Source organism: Leptonotus elevatus, chromosome 1, assembly GCF_054856555.1.
Source record: "Leptonotus elevatus isolate MCC_2025b chromosome 1, RoL_Lele_1.0, whole genome shotgun sequence".
Lineage (NCBI taxonomy): Eukaryota > Metazoa > Chordata > Actinopteri > Syngnathiformes > Syngnathidae > Leptonotus > Leptonotus elevatus.
This window is the reverse complement of record NC_141239.1, coordinates 6,803,060-6,822,054: the sequence shown is the minus strand read 5'-3', so window position 1 is coordinate 6,822,054 and position 18,995 is coordinate 6,803,060. Positions and strand designations below refer to the sequence as shown.

Below are 18,995 nucleotides of genomic sequence, written 5' to 3'. Positions count from 1 at the left end.
AGACCAAATTGGATCCCAGCACCTCAAAAATATGAGTCCATATGTTCAAACTTAGAGGTTCCAGTGTAGTCAGAAATGATCAGTTTGGCACTTTTTGGTATTTGCGTGTGTGTGTAGCTACCTGCATAGGGGATCGGCGCATCCTTGTCAAGAGCAACAAGCGGCGGGTCCAGTAGCACAGTGCCCATGTTTTCTGTGATCACGCCATGGTATGAAGCTTCTATCCACGGTTTGTGCTTGTTGACTGTGGAAAGGGGGGAATAAAAAGAGACAGGACGATATTAATCTTTTCTGTTCCTGTTTAACGTTTTACTTGAATGCACATTTCAATTTAAAGCAAGGGTTGCAAGGATTGTTTTCGTAATTCACATGTTTCTTTCCACTGCACATCGTGTCATCTGGACGTCCTGAATCAATTCAGAAAATGTTGGAATGAAGAAAAGGAGGAAGGAATGGAAAGGGGGGGGGGGGGGGGGGGTGGGGGGTCGACCATTTTGCGACTGTTCCTTCTTGGTGACTGATCTCAGTGAGAGAGGAAAGAAACTAATACAAAACAAGTCAATATTAGAACCAATTTCTATTGACTTAAAGTGAGGGGGGGGGGGCAAAAACACTGTCCTACTTTTCTACCCAAATAATGCAATATCCCCTCTAATATTAGGCTTACAGTTGTCAAAACAGTAATAGCATTAGAATTTGTCCTTGTCTACTAAACAGGAAGTAAAAAATAAAATAAAATAAAGTAAAATATGAAGAATCACAAAAAAAAAGCATTTTCCTTTTGGATATTGAGGCACATGATATGAAGATTTGTGCAAATATTTGACGGAATCGTATAATTGCTACCACGTAGGAATATGGTGATCATAATATAAGCAGAGTGTAAGATTTTAGCAAGGTCATACACGTAACTCTGAGCATTCCTTTAAATGTGACCTCCACTCAAATATGCATCTTGCAAGTAATTAAGACTTGTCTGTCGCCTACTTATAAACACCCCTTTGCAAAATCGACATCACGTAGTTCAGTAAATAAACGCCCCCCGGACATTATTTAAGGAAATACAGCACAGAGCAGACAAGTACACTGTCCATTATGTTAACTCATTCACTGCCATTGACGGCTATAGACGTCAAAAATTCATTTGAACTATTTCTTAAAAAAAAAAATCCACTTTTGTTAACAAGAGTATAGAAACCTATATATTTTTTTTTTTGAAATACAGATATAAAATGTGAGATTAATCGTGAGTTAGCTATGAAGTCATGCAATTAATAACAATAATAAAAAAAAATTGCCTGAGATTATTAAAAATTTGACACTATTTTTTTATCGTAATAAATTGGTTTAATAATAATAATAATTAATAGGTTTTCATACTCTTGCTAAGAAAAGTAGAACATTTTTTAAACTAATTCTAATAGTTCAAATGAATTTTTGACGTCTTTACCCGTCAATGGCAGTGAATGAGTTAATAAAACCTTCACGGCGTGTTTTCTTGCAGGTGAAAACCTTGCGGCTCACACATGAGACTCAAACTCAATGAATATTCTCATCCAATCCGTATAATCCGAGTTATCACTTCGGGTGTAGAGAAGAAAGCAAGACCCATGCCACAATAAGATTAAGTACACCAGATAATCTGGAGATTACCACAGATCACATCACAAATAATTACTGACAGTGTGGATTAAACTCCCTCTCACTTTCCATCTGCCCTATCCAATAAGCACATAGTGGTCTACATGCACGCCAATCTCAAGTGTAGTATCAGCGCCTGCATGGAGCTTTGGTGTCAACATGACAGCAGAATGGTACAGTCCAAGATGCATAGATACATTTATCAGGATACAATTGCAACTTTTCAGAATTATGACAGCACATTAACAACCTAACATACAAATGGTATACTAAAGTGTGGTTCACTTTTTGCGGGTTGCAGATTTTTATTTTTTTTTATAATATACATTAAGTATAGTCGATATACACAAGAGTTGGGCATTCCATCAATATTGACGGAAGGTCCTTCAAACCGTCAATGACGGGCGCCTGTTTTGTAGATGATTAACGAACGGCGAGAAACTTTGAAAAAATGATGGACGTGATGATGTTTTATTCCTGTTGTAAATTCCTCATTTCTGCTACGTTTATGCAAGCATTAGTTTCGTGCTCAGTTTGTTTATTTGACATCAGGCACATTGTTAGACAGACAGCTACATGGTCCTTTGGTGCGTTGTTTTCACTGATCTGTCTATATTACTGGATAGCCCATACACGCCCGTACAAGTGGTTGAAGCCACAGGGCGGCCATCTTACTCCTCCCATCTCGTGAGCAAACTACTGTATAAACTATACGTACAGTATACGTACAGATTAGACATAATACAGCTCGTAGGCTCTTAGTATAGGGCCGGGGGAGGAGGTCGGCTGGGTGGTCACTATGTTTTAACAGGTGGACGGTATGAGCTAGCCTGGAAATCCAGACTCACTCGCGGCTTTGCGCTAGCCTGGAAATCCAGACTCACTCGCGGGTTTGGCCCGGCCTGTTTTTGGCTGGTGCCGAATCGCTGTCTATGGACGCCTGTCCAGACCCTCTTTCTTTTTGAAGAAAATGGGTGTGGCTTGCCAGGTTAGGCACGTGCTGCTTTTATCGCTCAGTTTCTTAGACCCCAAAATTAGATTTGGCAGAGGCATCTTTTGTTGAATTACAGTTATAATTTTTACATAACATACAAGTTTCATCATTAAGCATATAATTTATAGACGTATTTAAGGCAAGTTGTAAAATGTCTGAAGTCCTCTTGTTTAACAAATTTAAGACATCATAAATCATCCTGTTCCTACAAAAGTACTGTCTTGGGAGTAGTAATATGGCGGCCTCGCGGCTTCAAAGTCTTGGCCTATCGGCCATCCAGTAATGTAAACAGATCAGTGGTTGTTTTACATCAGATAGGTTATTGAAAGGCTGAGCGACGGCGACTTGGCAGCTGGTGTGAAGCCGGTGAGCGATGACGAAATACTGAGCGAGCAGGATTTAGCCAGAGCGGCTAGCTGGAGATGCTAATAAAAGCAAACTTTTATTAGTTTGTTTTTACTAGCTAGTTTGTTTTTACTAGAGCAAAGCAGAAGGTGACAAGCGACGGAAGTCCTACGGTTATATTAAAAAAATATATACGTTTATGTGATACTTTTTTTGTTGTGTGCATACTATTGCCATAAACAGTTTTTTTTTTAAATGAATGAATTATTAATTCACCAATAGATGGTGCTAAAGTTTACACACTGTCACTTTGTATCATTCACAAAAAAAGAAAAAAATATTGCGAGAGGTATGCAAAGAGACAAATAGTCAAGCACACTATTGAGATTAATAAGAAACGTAAAACTTGGAAACAGCAAGAATTTTGAGTACTCGTGGAAGGCCTGAAAGAAGTGTTTAGCGATTCCTGCATTCCGTTTTCCATTCATCGAAACTTGCCTCACTAAAAACAAACTCAAATACCGCATGATAGTCTATTCTCTATTAAGATCCATAAAGCAGACAATTGAAAAGGCCACGTGAAAAAGTCTTTCATAACCATAAGACTTGCAAAGCCATCTTTGATGCATGCAAGGTGTTTGTCCCTGACGTTCTTGCTATTGAGTTTGTAAAAGTGGCTGACAGCAAACAACGCAGCCACATCATTACCTAACAGAATATCTGCAGTCATTACAGCGTCACCGTGTCCATTATGAAAGTCTAATTCACTTACTGGGACAGTCTAAGAGTTTCTCCACCAGGCCTGTGGAAAATATATTAAAGTAAAACAAGTAACTGGAATCCATAAACAAGACGCGGGCCTGTCTTGTCCAGTAAACGGCATTACTGTCATTCCTGGTACTCAAGTATCTGTCAGTGTCATACCAGAGGCACACTAGAATACGTTTAGTCCGTTAATCTGTGATTTCATTTCTGAGACACCCCATCCACGGTATGTCAAATGTATTTCAAATCTAGCCCTTGATTGGGTTCTATAATGTGATTTGTTGTAATGAAATAGAGGTAATGGAGGACACAGTAATGGAGTGACAGAGAGACAAAGCACACATGCGCTCGAGTGTTCACGGAAGATGATGTTTTGATTCTGGGGGACGGGTTGGAGACTAAATATAGCGACTAAATTGCTAAATTGGCAGCACTGACTGGTTTTGTAAACTAGCTACTTTCTGTTAGCGGAAGCAGTGCACATCAGCGAGCTTTGGATAAATATTAATTTTAATAGATTTTAATTTGATTGTGTTTCTATATATTAAAAATCATTAATATTATTGACCTGTTAACACAATAAATATTTCCCATAACGTTTAGAGGTAGGGGAGACCAAGGCTTGATGTCACACTTTTTAAACGTTTATATATTTCTCTGTATCAATACATCATATATAAACAAAATGTGTACCGGATGAAAGACTAAGGTCTCTGGTATATATTTTGTATTCATGTCATTTTCATATTTTGTGCCAGTGCAGTTATAAGCAATCAAATAGAGTGTGAATAAGCGACACATTGCCCTATCATTGGGTAGGTTGTCACACTAGAATGGGTAGGATGTCACAATGGATTTTGCAACCAATAAAAAAGGAAAACAATAACTGTTTTTTAAAATTTATTTTATTGTTATTATTTTTTATTTAATTGTTTTTTACTTGAAGTAAACATTGTTTAGCATTGAACTTGAAAAATGTGTTAAACATAATCATGAAACTAACTTTAACACAAAATATGATACAATCATACAACATATGGACTGGACTCAAGTAGGTCAAGAAAATTAGAGTTCCACTTTTTAGTTGCGTCTTCTGGAGAAGATAATTGCAATGTGACAACTTACCCATGTAACAACAAGCCCCGGCGTCCTCTACATGCCATAGTTACATATTGAGCTTTATTATTATGAAGGGTCCTTGGAAGAAAGAAAAGAAGAAGAAAAAAACCCAATCTCCCACCTTTACAGAACCGCCATAACACAGCATTGAAGCACATAAAGAATGCACAAAAATACGATGACCTCGCAGTGCACTGGTATTAAAATGAGCACTTATTATCGCAGCTGGACACAAAAGCATCCATGACCTCACCAATCGCAGCAACACAAAACATAAATATACAACCGGCCGTGAAAAATACAGATCATCTTTGGCCGTTTGCCACCCTATTGTGCGACGGTGGCCCTGTGTGCCACCGGGATGCAAGCAGCTCATATAAACCAGATCAGCAAAATGAGGGTATGAAATCCAAAGAGCAGAGGCAAGTTTTGCTTGAGTCAGCAGGCAGGTGTGGGCCAATTAAAAGCAGGGAGGAGGAGGATAGCTGGAGCATAAAATAAAATAAAAAGGGAAGCCACCATCATAGTTGCAGATATCATGCAAAAGATCCAAACATCTCTCGAAATGTGAAAAAAAACATGAGATTTTGCTTGACAAAATATTTCCATTCATCGTCCTCATTCACCATTAATAAAGTGAAGAGGGTTTAAGGGATTTATTATTATTATTATTATTTGTATTATTGTTTTTAGCTAAACACATTTATACAGTTCAACTTTGAGGCTTGTGTGGTCAAAAGTATGTATATTAACCAGCATCCCAGCACAGAATGTGTTGGACATTTACAGTCTCTTAATTGCTATTGGTCTACTCGGACTCATTTTGCTTCAACATTGTTCTCAACGTGATTATTTTCTAGAAATGAAGGCCACAGACGATGAGGCTTATACAAATACACGGAGAGGTTATAAGTGTCACATTCAATCTTATTTCTCAAGTGGTGTGCAATTAATTTCAACACGGTGTGACAAGGCAACTTGACCGGAGTTCACATTATCAGCCATGAGCGCATCTTTACAATATAACACTTTGGATGTAATTGTGAATGACTATTCTAGTATCTTTTTGAAATAAGTTACCTAACCTTTGCTAGCAAATTACGTCAAAATATTTGAATTCAGTCTTTTGCCCAAGGATATTGGCTGGCATAAAGTAAATTTAGTTTTGTGACTTTTTTTTTTTTTAAATCAGGACAGAATAAGAGGCAGACAAGGTCCCCAACTAATCTCCAGTAATAGTTGTCGTTTTGACATAGCAAAGAGCTGCGTCTTCCGTCGCAGTTCCTTGGAAAGTTTTATGCTATGGCATATCACATTACATGTAGCATTAAGCTAGCACACATTTGTTAAAATGAAATTTTACGGTGGATTTCCGTTGCTGTTTGTAAACCAACCAGGAACGAGCGTGGAAACAGTCCACCGATCAGGAGCGGGGACTCGCACAACAAACATTTTAAAATACACATTTATATATGTATTAGGGGTGTCAGGCGATTACATTTTTTTATCGTAATTAATCACATGACTTCAATAGCTAAATCACAATTAATCGCAAATTTTACATCTGTGCTAAATCTACAATAAAAAGTTTTCATACTCTTGTTAACATAAAAGTGGGGGGGGGAATTTAAACTAATTGAAATATGGATGCATCTTTTAGTCATTGATACAGTCATTTCATAATTCATAAAATGTAGTTAAAATTAAAAAGATGTACAGTACTGTAAAAAAACGAGTGTGATATTGATTTGTGTTGAGGTAATTTCTTTGCCACTAGACGGCATAATTGCATTTGTAAGACGTTGGTGACAGCTCAGTGCATTTTTCTTTTCATATTAAGAGCAATCTAATCTTTAACATGAAGTAACTTGTGAAATTCTGCACATTTTTAAAATTGTAAAATATTAACTTCATTACTGCTAAATGATGACATGGGCGTGTCTGCTGCGTTGCGACGGGAATTCACCCAGTACAGGCTTTCCAAATAAGGGGTGGTCATTAATTGCGCGTTAAATAAAATAGTGGCATTAAAAGGAACTTTAAAATCAAATCAAAATTAACGTACTCATTTTGACACCCCTAATATATATATATAAATAAAGAAGGGTTCTATGAATGCGCATAAGAAACTGGTGGGGTTCAGTACCTCCAACAAGGTTAGTACATATTCCCCGTGATAAATTAGTTCTCTGTACCTATATAATAATAATAATAATAATAATAATGAATAAATAAGGTAATCAACCACCTCTGTATATTAAGCATGCGGAGCGGACAGTGGAGTGCATCATTACATTAGCACCAAGAGCATCAGCAGAGCTTTTCAGTGTGTCGACGCTGAAGAGTAAGATGCTGCTAGGATGAAGAGTGTAATTAGGCTTATTGACTGCTGCATGTAGTCCTTGGTTAGAGACTGCCACTGGCTCATTTTCAGGACATTAATTCTTCCCACATTCTCTCTAAAGACTTTCCCAGGCCTTACCGGTTTAGATTTGTAGGATGCCCCTCCCCCACTTTATTATTTAGTGTTTTGAAATGAAAACGCTCATCTCGGCCAATCACAAGTCAAGAAGCCACCCAGATAGAAAGACAATTCTTTTTCCAGAGTATAGTATAAGAGGCATTCTGATAGTTAGGATGTATCTGGATGAGGAAACTAGTTTAGGTGAATGTGCCCAGTCAGCAGAATTGTTAGAAGACAAAAGGCTGAGGGGGGTTGCGCAGCTACAGAAAAAGTCAACAACAATGGAGGCGGAAAACAACATCCAAAAGAGAGAATTGCAAAATCAAACTTACATGGGCGTAATGACATATTTTTGCAGCATCAGCATATTCTTCTTTTGCTCATTATTGTGTATCTGGGAGAAAACGCTTCTATTGCATGTGCTGTTGTGCTTTGTGTGTCCCCTGGAATCCAAGAGACTCAATTCAAGTTTTTCGAGACACGACTGTCGTTTGACCGTTTTTTTTTTACAATAAGCAGCGGCAAGTAGTGAACGATTCATAAAAGACAAAGACTTCAAGTTTAAACTAAACATAAAAAAAACCGAACGGCACCTTGTATATTTCAAGTTTAAAATGCGAGCCCTGACTTTTTAACTGCGACTGTGACTATCAGTTTGTATCTTTCCTCCAGTTTGCCCCAAACACTCCACATTTCTTTGGGGTGGGGAGGGTGGCGTCATGCTCGTCCCCGCAGACGTGTTAGCTAGCGTATGACACAATTGAGATGGAAACTAAAATTTAAAAAAAAAAAAAAGAAGAGGCTAGCTTTAGACCAGAGGTGGCAGTCGCGAGTACAAAAAATAAATAAAATAAAAGGGACCAACCAAACTGGATGAAAAAGCCCCTACTAGCTTAAAGCTAACGCTAACTGGCATCTGCTTGAACACTTTGAGCAACGGATTCAAACTGTGCAGCAGCAACATGAAAGCAGAATACACAACAGTTATATTCTTTATCCTCTGTGTAGAACTGTTGTGTCATAAATCCTTCTTCAATTCTAAGCAGGACATGTGTATAATCAGCCAATATAAAATATAAAATAAATGTAAAATAATGTAATTATTATAATTTAAAATATCAAAAATAAAAACTATATATCCTATGGACAACAAACAATGTATATATATTTTTTATATGCCTATTTGATACAAACATTGTCATTACAGTGAAATGTTCATTGATAGCTGCAAAGACGTACTAAACTGTAGTTTAAACGGCATGTGGGAATGCTAATATTGGGAGTATTATTAATGTCTAATTGACATTGGTGTAAAGCTTACAGTAATTAAGACGCTTTAGTTACTGTCACAGAAAGAACTAGCGTTACAAAATTTACAATATTTGATTTTATTTATATATATATATATATATATATATATATATATAAACAAAAAAGGTCATACAAAGTGTTCGGTTCGAGAAGCCAAAGCTTATCTAGTCCTACCCCTCCTTACAATCCAAATCATTACCGCTAACAATTTATGAAAAAAAAAAAAAAATACAATTAAATTGCATACATACACAAACCAAACATAATTCATAAATTAGAAGGATGAAAAGGATTAGCATTGGGATTGACTTTTACAAGCAGGAAGATGTTAGCTAGCTAGATGTATACACAACAAATAAAAGTGTGGATTAGACATATGTACATCAACCGAGTTGGCTTAATCTCTACAAATGATTTATAACAGCTATGACATCTCCATGCCACCTAGTTACAGAAATATAAAATCGGTTATGTGTTGAGGCTAACCGCTAAGTAGCATGTCAATTTAACAGTACAGTGTGCTAAATGACTGGGTTATTTTGCATTATCACTTGTATTTATACAAATTTGGCTTTGCATTCCATATACATTTACATTGACATTTTCTTTTTAAGAGTTGATAGTAGTAACCAGTTCTAATATAAGTGAAGTACAGTTGAATGAAGCAAAATCTATCCTGACTTTGTGGTCTCCCAGGAGGCCACATCGCCCTTAGCATTTGCCTGCATTACCCACAGTATAATGGACGAGCCATCTCTGCGGAACAGCCACATAAAAGGAGGACAGCGAAGAAGTGAAGTGAAAGTGCAGTGAAGGGAAATTACAACAAAGCGAGCTCAGAGAATGGGACAGAAATGAAGATGGCAGAGGAGGTGATCTCCATTAAGCGAGAGCAGCAGGCAGTGAGAGGAGCAGGCATGGATGCTGTGTGAGTGACCGCGTGGAATTAGAAAGTGTTCCACTCTAGTGACCCGTCACTATCTCCCCATCCGCGTGCTGATTGGACGGCGGGAGTCTCACCAAGACGGACGGTTACAGCGTCTCACAAAAGTAAGTAAACTTCTTACATTTACGTAATTATTGATTTTTATTCTCCACACTTTTTTGCCGGGTAACAACTCCTACATGATACTTCTGATTTTCATTGTTCGAACTTGCTTAAAAAATTCACGCCTCCCGGGGTATAGATCGTCTGATTTCACATTACTTACAGTATTCGCACAATTTAACGTTAAATATCAACTTTTCCCCATTCATTTTCAATGGGACTGACTTTGAACTTCCACTTTCATGCATACAACTGATCAATACCACATGTCTGATATTGCTCAGTGGCGCAATTGGTAAAGTGCATTATCCAGTAAGTCGCGGGTTCGAATCCCACTAGGTCGCGGGTTCGAATCCCACTAGGTCGCGGGTTCAAATCCCACTAGGTCGCGGGTTCAAATCCCACTAGGTCGCTGGTTCGAATCCCACTAGGTTGCGGGTTCAAATCCCACCTTCGCCTGTACATTGCAAATATATCCATGGCCATTATGCTTAGTGATACACAGTACATGTATACCAACTGACTACCATATCAAGAAATGCATTATAATTTCACTGAAATTATTAAATGCATGCTAGCTTTCAACAACAGATGACACTTTTCAAAATAAATATACCATTAGCCATGATTTCAAACAGCTCAGAGCAATTACCTTCCACCACAGATTACCTGGATTCAAACCCCGCTTAGAGCACATTTGAGTACTTTAGTATCTTATCTTTCAATTTACTTCATAATCACATGCATTCCAATTTTAGCATTCAGCATTCCCACGCAATTTCTGTAGAAATTGCACTCTGTCTAGTTTTATTAGATATTTTCATAGGACAAGACTGAAGAAGTGACACTTTGCTACAATTTAGCCTGTGTACAGCTTGTATAACAGTGTAAATTAAAACTAATGGCTGATCTGCTGGCAACAAAAGTGAGAACACCCCTAGGTGAAAAAGTCCAAATTGTGCCCAATTATTGTAGCTATTTCCCCTTCCCAGTGGCATATGACACATTACAGTTACATAGTCACCCTCTAATTGAGTTTGTACGTTTGACATTTAATTTTTGATCTATTATTGGGGAAAAATAAACAATTATACTCAACAAAAATATGAACACAACACTTTTGTTTTTGCTCCCATTTCTTATTATCTAAAACTTCTTGCACATACACAATATTACCATTTCTCTCAAATATTGTTCACAAACCAGTCTAAAGCTGTAATCGTGAGCACTTCTCCTTTGCCGAGATCATCTATCCCCACCTCACAGGTGTGCCTATCAAGATGCTGATAAGTGCACAGGTGTGCCTTAGACAGCCCACAATCAAAGGCCACTCTGATAGGTGCAGTTTTGAGGTGGGTTAGATTATCTCATTTAAAAAATTGGAGCAAAAAGAAATGCGTTGCATTTATATTTTTGTTGAGTGTATTCATCTTTGAAAAATATTTTAAAGGTATAGAAAAAATCTATTTTTGAATGTTCTGAGCTTCTTGAGTAGAGTCATGGTGCTGAAAGGAGCTGCCATAGCATGGATGAACCGCATCTGCCCATGATATATTCAGTATTAGGGAGGAACCAAATTTCCAATTCTGTTCTGTAGTAAAGTAGTGACATTCTGTATGATGTACGTATGCCACATCACAAATGGTAATATCAAACCCAATTTCATCCTGATGCGATTACTTACAAATGTGCATTCAGTGAAACACATAACCCATCTGATCAGGTTGCAACTTGTTGTGCTTCTGTGGGATCGTATTACTTTGGTGTTGGTTATGAAACTGTTCTATCTTTTAGCGATTCATGTAGGAGCCCAAATGTCATTTAAAACATTCTTCCATCAAAATAGTGAAGTGATAAACGAATTAGAGCACAGCTAGCGCTCCAATTGTCACACTGTTGGTATTAAGTATGTTTCGAAAAGCAACCGACAAATCGGGTGACTTGTGCTGTTTAGCGAGACTTCTGCAAAATGAGACTTCCTCCACACATTCTAAAAAATGTTGGGTCAAAAGTAACCTAATTATGGTTCATAAATAGACCGATCCACTCTATGGGTCAACTTTCTCGGTTTATTTATACAAAATGACCTTTTTTTTTTCTTTTTTTTTACCCAAGTAAAGGATCTGACCAATATTTGTGAGTTTTACACTAAAAAGACCCATTTCAACTCAAGTAGAGGATCGGTCCATTTTTTACCCATATTTTCGACCCAACTATTTTTAGAGCACACCAGGTGATAATCATCGCATCCGCATCCAGACTGCAAATGGTGGAAAGAAACTCTGAGTGGGGGCAATTGTGGAGATCAGCCAGACTGTTCTTTAAATTATGAAAATAAGAGCACATTGGCACAATTCTAATACAGTAATAGAACTCCACCAACTGTTTTTTATGCATCTTGTAGATTTCAATTTGACATCAACCTGGGATATTGGCTCCATTTTGTAAATGGCAGGTGTTGGTTCCAAGCTAATGTCGCATAATTTGGAAGTAAATAAAAGCGAAGAGAAAATGAAATCAGTGCATTGATTGATTTATTTTTTTTATGACATCTAAATACAAGAATGGCATTAAAGTTTTAGGTTATTTAGTTTAAAATCTAATGAAGCCCATCTGATCTTCATATCAATGATTAAAAGAGATGATAGTGGAAACGGTCATTTAAATTGCATTCATTTCTTTTGCTTTGCATTGTCTTTTTTTTTTCTTTTACAAATGAATGAAATAAATGATTGATTGATTGAAATTTCCATCTCATCTGTATGATTGTTTCTGCCAATAGTGCGACTGCACTAAACAAGCTTATAGTAACTCACATTTCATAACCAATAAAGATAATCTGGAGGGAAAAAAAAACGACATGTAGGAGGAGCGTCAGGAAAATAATCACAATATTGAATCGAATGGTTACAATGTGGGATGTAAAGAGCTCCATTCAGAGAATTTTTGCTTCGGAAAAACTTGTATTCAGATGTCTCAATTTTGTGCCATCACCACCCTGATACTGGAGTTCACTAATCCTCTGGGTCATATCCGTCATCTTAGAGAGGGGGAATAATGGATATAAAAGTGCAGGAAGTCTGGAACATATAGTCATGCTGTGAGATGTCTGCTTCAATAATGCCACAAAATCAGTTTCAGGGAAAAAAAAAAATCAAAAAAAGATGGAAGCGCGGAATGACTTGCAATCAAGTGTACATCAGAGAAAAATGACGGCATACAAATGATCACCACGTACCTTGCCACAATCGCAATCGAATCACATCAAATCTATCAATTCCATTAGCCGCTCTAAATCTCGCTCGGGCGCGAGCAGGTGAAGTTCCCACAGGAGGCGTTGTCTTTTTAAACTAAAGCACAGCTTTTCGCTAGTTAACCTAAAAGATCCTGTAGAATAAAGGGGAATCGAATAAAGGAGACAAATAATTGCTATTCACATCCACGCACTATGCTGTGAATGAGTTTCTAAAAAATATTAAAGCGAAACAACAGTCATTATTAGTATACAGTATACCGCTAAGAGTGATGACTTCAAGCTTTTCAAAACTCTTTTAATGGCGCCTGCAGTATTATTGAGATGTCTGAATTTACAGGTGACTTCACAAACAGTAGCTGCGATGTCATTCTTGATATGCATCATAAAAGCATGACTGGTAAAAAAAAAAGCTTATCATCTGGCCAGTAACAGTCAAAACAAAGTGATAATTGACCATTTCATAATTGGGCCATTGTTATTCTTCTCTCTCAGGAATGAAGGAAGAACCTTATGCTTATACATTTCAAGTAGTGGCATGGACATAATAGCTCTAAACTAGTTGTTTTTTTTTCTTTCTTTTTTTGAGACAAGACATTCCTTAAAAGTATGTTTAATATTATTGTAAGCACAAAAAGACGGAATAGGCGAGTTTTTCAGCAAATAACGGATCGTTTGAAAAAATAAGTCTGCCAATAAAGTGAATTTGCAAAAGCAGAGAGACACTCTCCTACTTTGTTTCCAATTTAAAAGAGCATACTTTGACCTGAAGCCCGTAAAAAAAACTGAAGTGAAAGTTTACTTTCATTATTCCCAAAGATCTAATAATAACATGACCCTATGCTGCCAATATAATTGGTTTAAATCCTGTCAAAGAAATTTCAGAGAGAGAGAGAGAGAGAAAAAAAAAAAAAGAAGAAGAACCCTGAAGTGGTGTCCACCCACTGAGCTGCCCATTATTTCTGGAACTTAACGAATAGCACAGAATTGGGGTTGCAGGGCAAAGCTACATATAAAGGCTGATGATGAGCGCCTGTGACTTGCACCCTGATACATTTGGGAAGGGTTAAAAGAGCGATGCTGAATGATAATCTTGATTGAGGAGGTGGCAGATGTCTGGCTACGACTCCCGCCTGACGGCACTTCCTCGAGACAATCTAGCTCTGGCTGGTTAATGTACAGTTCCTTCGTGAGTGAAGCACTCTCTTGTGAAATCACTCTCAAAAGAAAAATATTTCCATACTCTGACAAAATGTCGTGACTGTCCGTCTCATTAGTTAAGCTTCAAGCCTGGTGGCTTCCCTGAACTCGTATACATTATTTCATCTTTTCAAAGGGTCTATAAAACAATGTGGATTTTAATAAGGGGAGAAACATTCTTGCATATTAAACAGTGACAACCTTTTGACTTCACTTTGTTCTCCCCCAGCATGTCTGGAACATTGTCATGCTACACTATGCTATGCTATGCTAGGCGATGCTATGCTACAATGGTGCCTTGAGATTTAAATTGAATTAATCCATGACCATGCTCAAAACTCAAAACAGTCGTATTTTAAGTCATCGTTCCCTACTGAAATGAATGGAAGGACCCCCCCCCCCCACAAAAAAAAAAGTAAATAGCACTAGCCTATAGTATTATAGTTATTGTAATCATTAAATCTGGGGTGGGTGGCTTGGCCACCAGGGGGCAGTATAATACAGACATCCAGATTGTTCACAACTGCTCAGTAAGATGCCATATTATTTGTTGTTGTGGTTTTTACCGAGGATAAAGAAAATGTGCCTGTGACTATTTTTTTAAAAATATATCATCTGTCTACATATGTAGCTTCATTTGTGTTCAAATATCCATTGCGCAACGGGTTATAACACAGTGACATTGATACAATTTGTTAGTCCATCATTTTGAATTGTATATACACCATGAAAAACTCACATCGCAAGGTACCAAACCGTAGCCATTTTACATTTCACACTGGTGTCACCAAGCCCGCAGCTTTTAATTGCCTTGTTAGAGCGCCAACCAGTGTCAAAAGTTAGAAGTGCAATGCAGAATGGCACAAGCACAATGCAGGTCATATTAAATGTTATTTTTAGACCCCCCCCCCCCCCCTCCCAAAAAAAAAAGAGCTGCTAGCCAGACTTTGGACACCCCGTCCTAGAGGGGAGCCGGTATTTATTTTGCAGGTATCAAGCCTTGGCAGAGGTCCACGCTCTCCAAGTGCTCTTTTGCTTGTACTGAGAGTCACTTAATGGACCACATTGTCACATTTATCCCACAAAACACTTAGTACACCTCTCAAATTGCTGCTAATCTTTCTCCTGGTCTGAAAGTGATACATGACATGTGAAACGACAGTATATCTTATTTAGTATAGAGATGCTGTATAGGTTATAGCAGTTTGGTAAGAGACATCTGTAAGTGTCTAAATGTGAGCCTCCAGCATGACAAAATGTTGTTAGTGCATCGGCGCAATCAATGCTTCCATTTAATACACACAGCATGATACAAGCTGGGGGGAAATGAATTCGCAGTTGATTAACTTTGAACAATTTAGAATACATTTAAAGCCTCTCAATTGGAATTGACTTTTTTCTCTCCCGCGGTTTGAGAGGGGTGGGGGGGGGGGTTGAATACCCGTTTACAACCGAGAGAAAATTCATTCCTTTTTACGTTACAGTGCTTATATTGTTCTTGATGATTTTTGTGCAGTGGATGCCCCTCCCATTGGTGGAAATCGGTAATAGATTCAATCAAATGTTTTATTTATATAGTTTACCCCTCTGACATGCTTTAAATACTGTAAAGTGCTGATTGTGGTTTACTGTCGTCCAATCGTTCAGTGGAAAAAAGCATCGGTGACTTTGTCTTTTTCCTTTCCCAAATGTGGGGCCTTATTTCAAGGTATCAGTAATCGCAACATCCCTAGTTAAAACCCATATTTAAAAAAAAAAACAATTCTAGTTGTTTTTTTTTCATTGTAGGTATTTAACAAAGCAAAAAGGCACACTAGTCATGTAAATCATTATTAAGCCAAGGTTCATTATGTTTTCCATCACACATTTAAACCTAACTTTAAATGTGACGATAAATTGTGTGCTACTATTACAAAAGCATTTTTATCACTTCTTATTAGAATCAGGCGGGGGTGGCTGGGGTTGCGGGGGTGGCTGGGGTTTGGTGTCGTGCCCGCCCCGCTCCAGTGGGCGTCCTGGCACCTCGGGCGGGACCCAGTATCCGGGGGGCGAGCCCTATCGCCCCGCCGGACGGGTCCCATATGCCCGCCGGGGTCCTGGTGGGGTGGGTGGGGGCTTGGTGGGCCGGTGCGCCTCCTGCCCCCGCCCGGTTGGGGAGGGCCCCGCTGGTCACTCCTCTTAACTCACTACACTAGGTTTGCACAATACACTTTTATAGACATATAGGGCACATAACACACTTTGGGGGGTGGGGTAGGGTGGAAACACCGTCTTCACCCTACAACTCCCCTCCAATTTTAATACACCACACAACTTGTGGGGGTGGGGGGGCTAGTGGGGGTGCCATCGGTTGGGGGCCGCAGTATAGAGCAGTGCTGCGGTCCCCTGTCCGTGTCCCCGCCCCCCCCCTATCTATTTTTTTTAATGCACCACATACACTCAGTAACATGCTTGGGTGGCGGGTGGATCGGAGCGTGGGAATATCATTTCCATCGGCTCCGGTTCACCTGCTCCTAATTTTAATGCACCGCACACACACACTTGTATATACACTGGGTGGGGTCACATTCACGGTTTAGGGGTAGAGTTCGCCAGTCGGCGAGCTGGCGGACTCAGTAACAGGGGTTAATTTTCACAAAGAACGCTGGGGTGACGACCGGGGCCTTCCCCCGCTGGGCCTGGGGTTCGGGGGTCGGCCGCCCTCCGGTGCCCCCATCTCCCCCTACTGCCCCCGGTGTTCCGTCCTTCCACACGGCGGGGGGTGGGGTGGGCGCGGCTGCCCTCTCCGCTCCGCTGTCCGGCCCCTCTTCGGCGCCGGTGCCTGGGTGCGGGTGGTCCCCGGGGGCTGGGGGTCGGGGGTTGGGGGGCTGCCGGTTGGTCGGGGTGGGGCGGCTTTGTTGGGGGGGGGGGGGGGGCGGTGGTGGTGGTTGCGGGGTGGGGGGTGCCTGGGGGATTGGGGACGTGGGGGCGGCTGGGGCTGGGTTGGGGTGGGTGGCGGGGGTGGATGGGGGGCGGGGGTTGGGGGCCGGTGAGGTGCCTGGTGGGCCTGCTGTGCCCCGTCCTGCTGCGTTGGGCCGGGGGCGCGGGCCGTGTTGGGGCGGGGGGCGCTCCTGCTCCTGGGTTTGCTCTCCGGCCGGTGGCCCTGGCGGGACCCGGGGGTCGTCCTTTGGCGCTGCCGCGGCCTGGGGGTCCCTGAGGTGTTGCGCTTGCTCTGTTCCGGCGGGGGTCGACGGCTCCCCTCTTTGGTGGAGATTTTCATGCATGCCAGATCCACCACACCAGCATCTACCGAAACTCAGACACAATCTGTTTCTTCCTCAGGTCATTGAATCGGTGGAGGCTGGTGTCTGCGGATCTCACTCGGCTTCGTCTGTCCTTCCTTCCTTTTCTCGGTCTCTCCTTTGGTCTCTTGAGGCCTCCCTGATTTTATGTTTTTTGGATTTGTTGGGGTCTGGATGTTTCTTGGGCTGGGGAGGAGTTCTGGTGGGGGGTGTCTGGTCGGTGCTGGATTTCACCTTCCTTGGTTTTCTTTGGTCCCCTCGGGTCTCCTGGTGTTCGGTTTAGGTGAACGGTATGAGATTTTTTCTAATAGGTTTTCTGGTGAGCTAACAAATACATGCATGCACGCACGCACGCACGCACGCACGCACATACACATACTCACCCACACACACACACACACACACACAAAAAAAAAAAAAAAAAAATATATATATATATATATATATATATATATATATATATAAAAAAATAATAATAATAAAAGAGCAATGATGATGACATTTCCGAATGAACAATACTGAGCTCTTAAAAAAAAAGAAGAAAAAAAAAAGAATCAGGCCTGATTTTCCAGTTTTTCTAATAAGAAAGTGAGTCTTCAGACATGTTTATTGAGGATTAGCGCATCCGACTCGCACGTGTTTTCATACACATAGCCCGAGGTCATATCCAAAGCGCCACACTGGAAATGGCCAGGGGTGCTGGACTATTGACTGACAGAGCTAAAGCAACTCTTGCTGGTTAGACAGTCACATTTCAGCAACAGCCTTGGGCAACCTGCTACTACCAACGATGAATGCATGTGTATGTTCCGTCTGTGTGTGTGTGTGTGTGTGTGTGTGTGTGTGTGTGTGTGTGTGTGTGTGTGTGTGTGTGTGTGTGTGTGTGTGTGTGTGTGTGTGCGTGCGGAGTGCTGGAATTCCCGAGCCTGTAAGAATGACTGGGAGGATGTCTGACAGGTGAAGATAAACTGAACCAACAGCGTGGAGGCAGTAGCTCTTTAAACATAACATGCCAGACGTAGAGCAGATTGTCCGTGCGTGGACGGGATATACGGAGGCTGGGCTTTCTGCATGTATGCATGCAGCCCGCTTGGCAAAGTGTGGAGGCTGTGGGAGGTGTGTTTTGCTTATAAAACAGAGCGTGCACGATTTGGTTTTAAGTGTACATAGTGGATGTACCTGGATAGAATCCAAGAGATACCAAACCACAGTATTTCTATGCAAAAGTTCCACTAATATTAAAGCAGGTCACTCAAAAAAGTGATGAGCTCGCTGTGGCAATGCTGGTCGCACGAATACATCTGTTTTCCAAAGACAACCTCTGGATGTGACGCCGAGTGTGTGCACTCAACTGTTTTTTGCTGAACCCCTATAATAAAAACAAATCGATATAATTAGCATTTTTGGCTCTCAAACTCATTGCTGACCAATCCATGATAATAATGTGGCCCTTGACAAAAATGAGTTTAACGCTCTGTGCTAATAAATTAAAATGCGCATAGTTAATTGTCAGAGAAGTGCAACAATAAGCCAAATGTGTAACTGTATATACATTAGGGGTGTCAGGCGATTAA

General features: G+C 40.2%; 1 protein-coding gene across 1 annotated transcript in view; it reads right to left on the bottom strand.

Annotated features, from left to right (window-relative positions):
- clstn2a (calsyntenin 2a) overlaps window positions 1-18,995 on the bottom strand; it is a 158,353-nt gene that overhangs the window by 88,539 nt on the left and 50,819 nt on the right. The window contains exon 2 of the mRNA XM_086072840.1: window positions 122-244. Within this exon, the coding sequence (XP_085928966.1) occupies window positions 122-244 (123 nt within the window). The remainder of the gene's footprint in view (window positions 1-121; window positions 245-18,995) is intronic.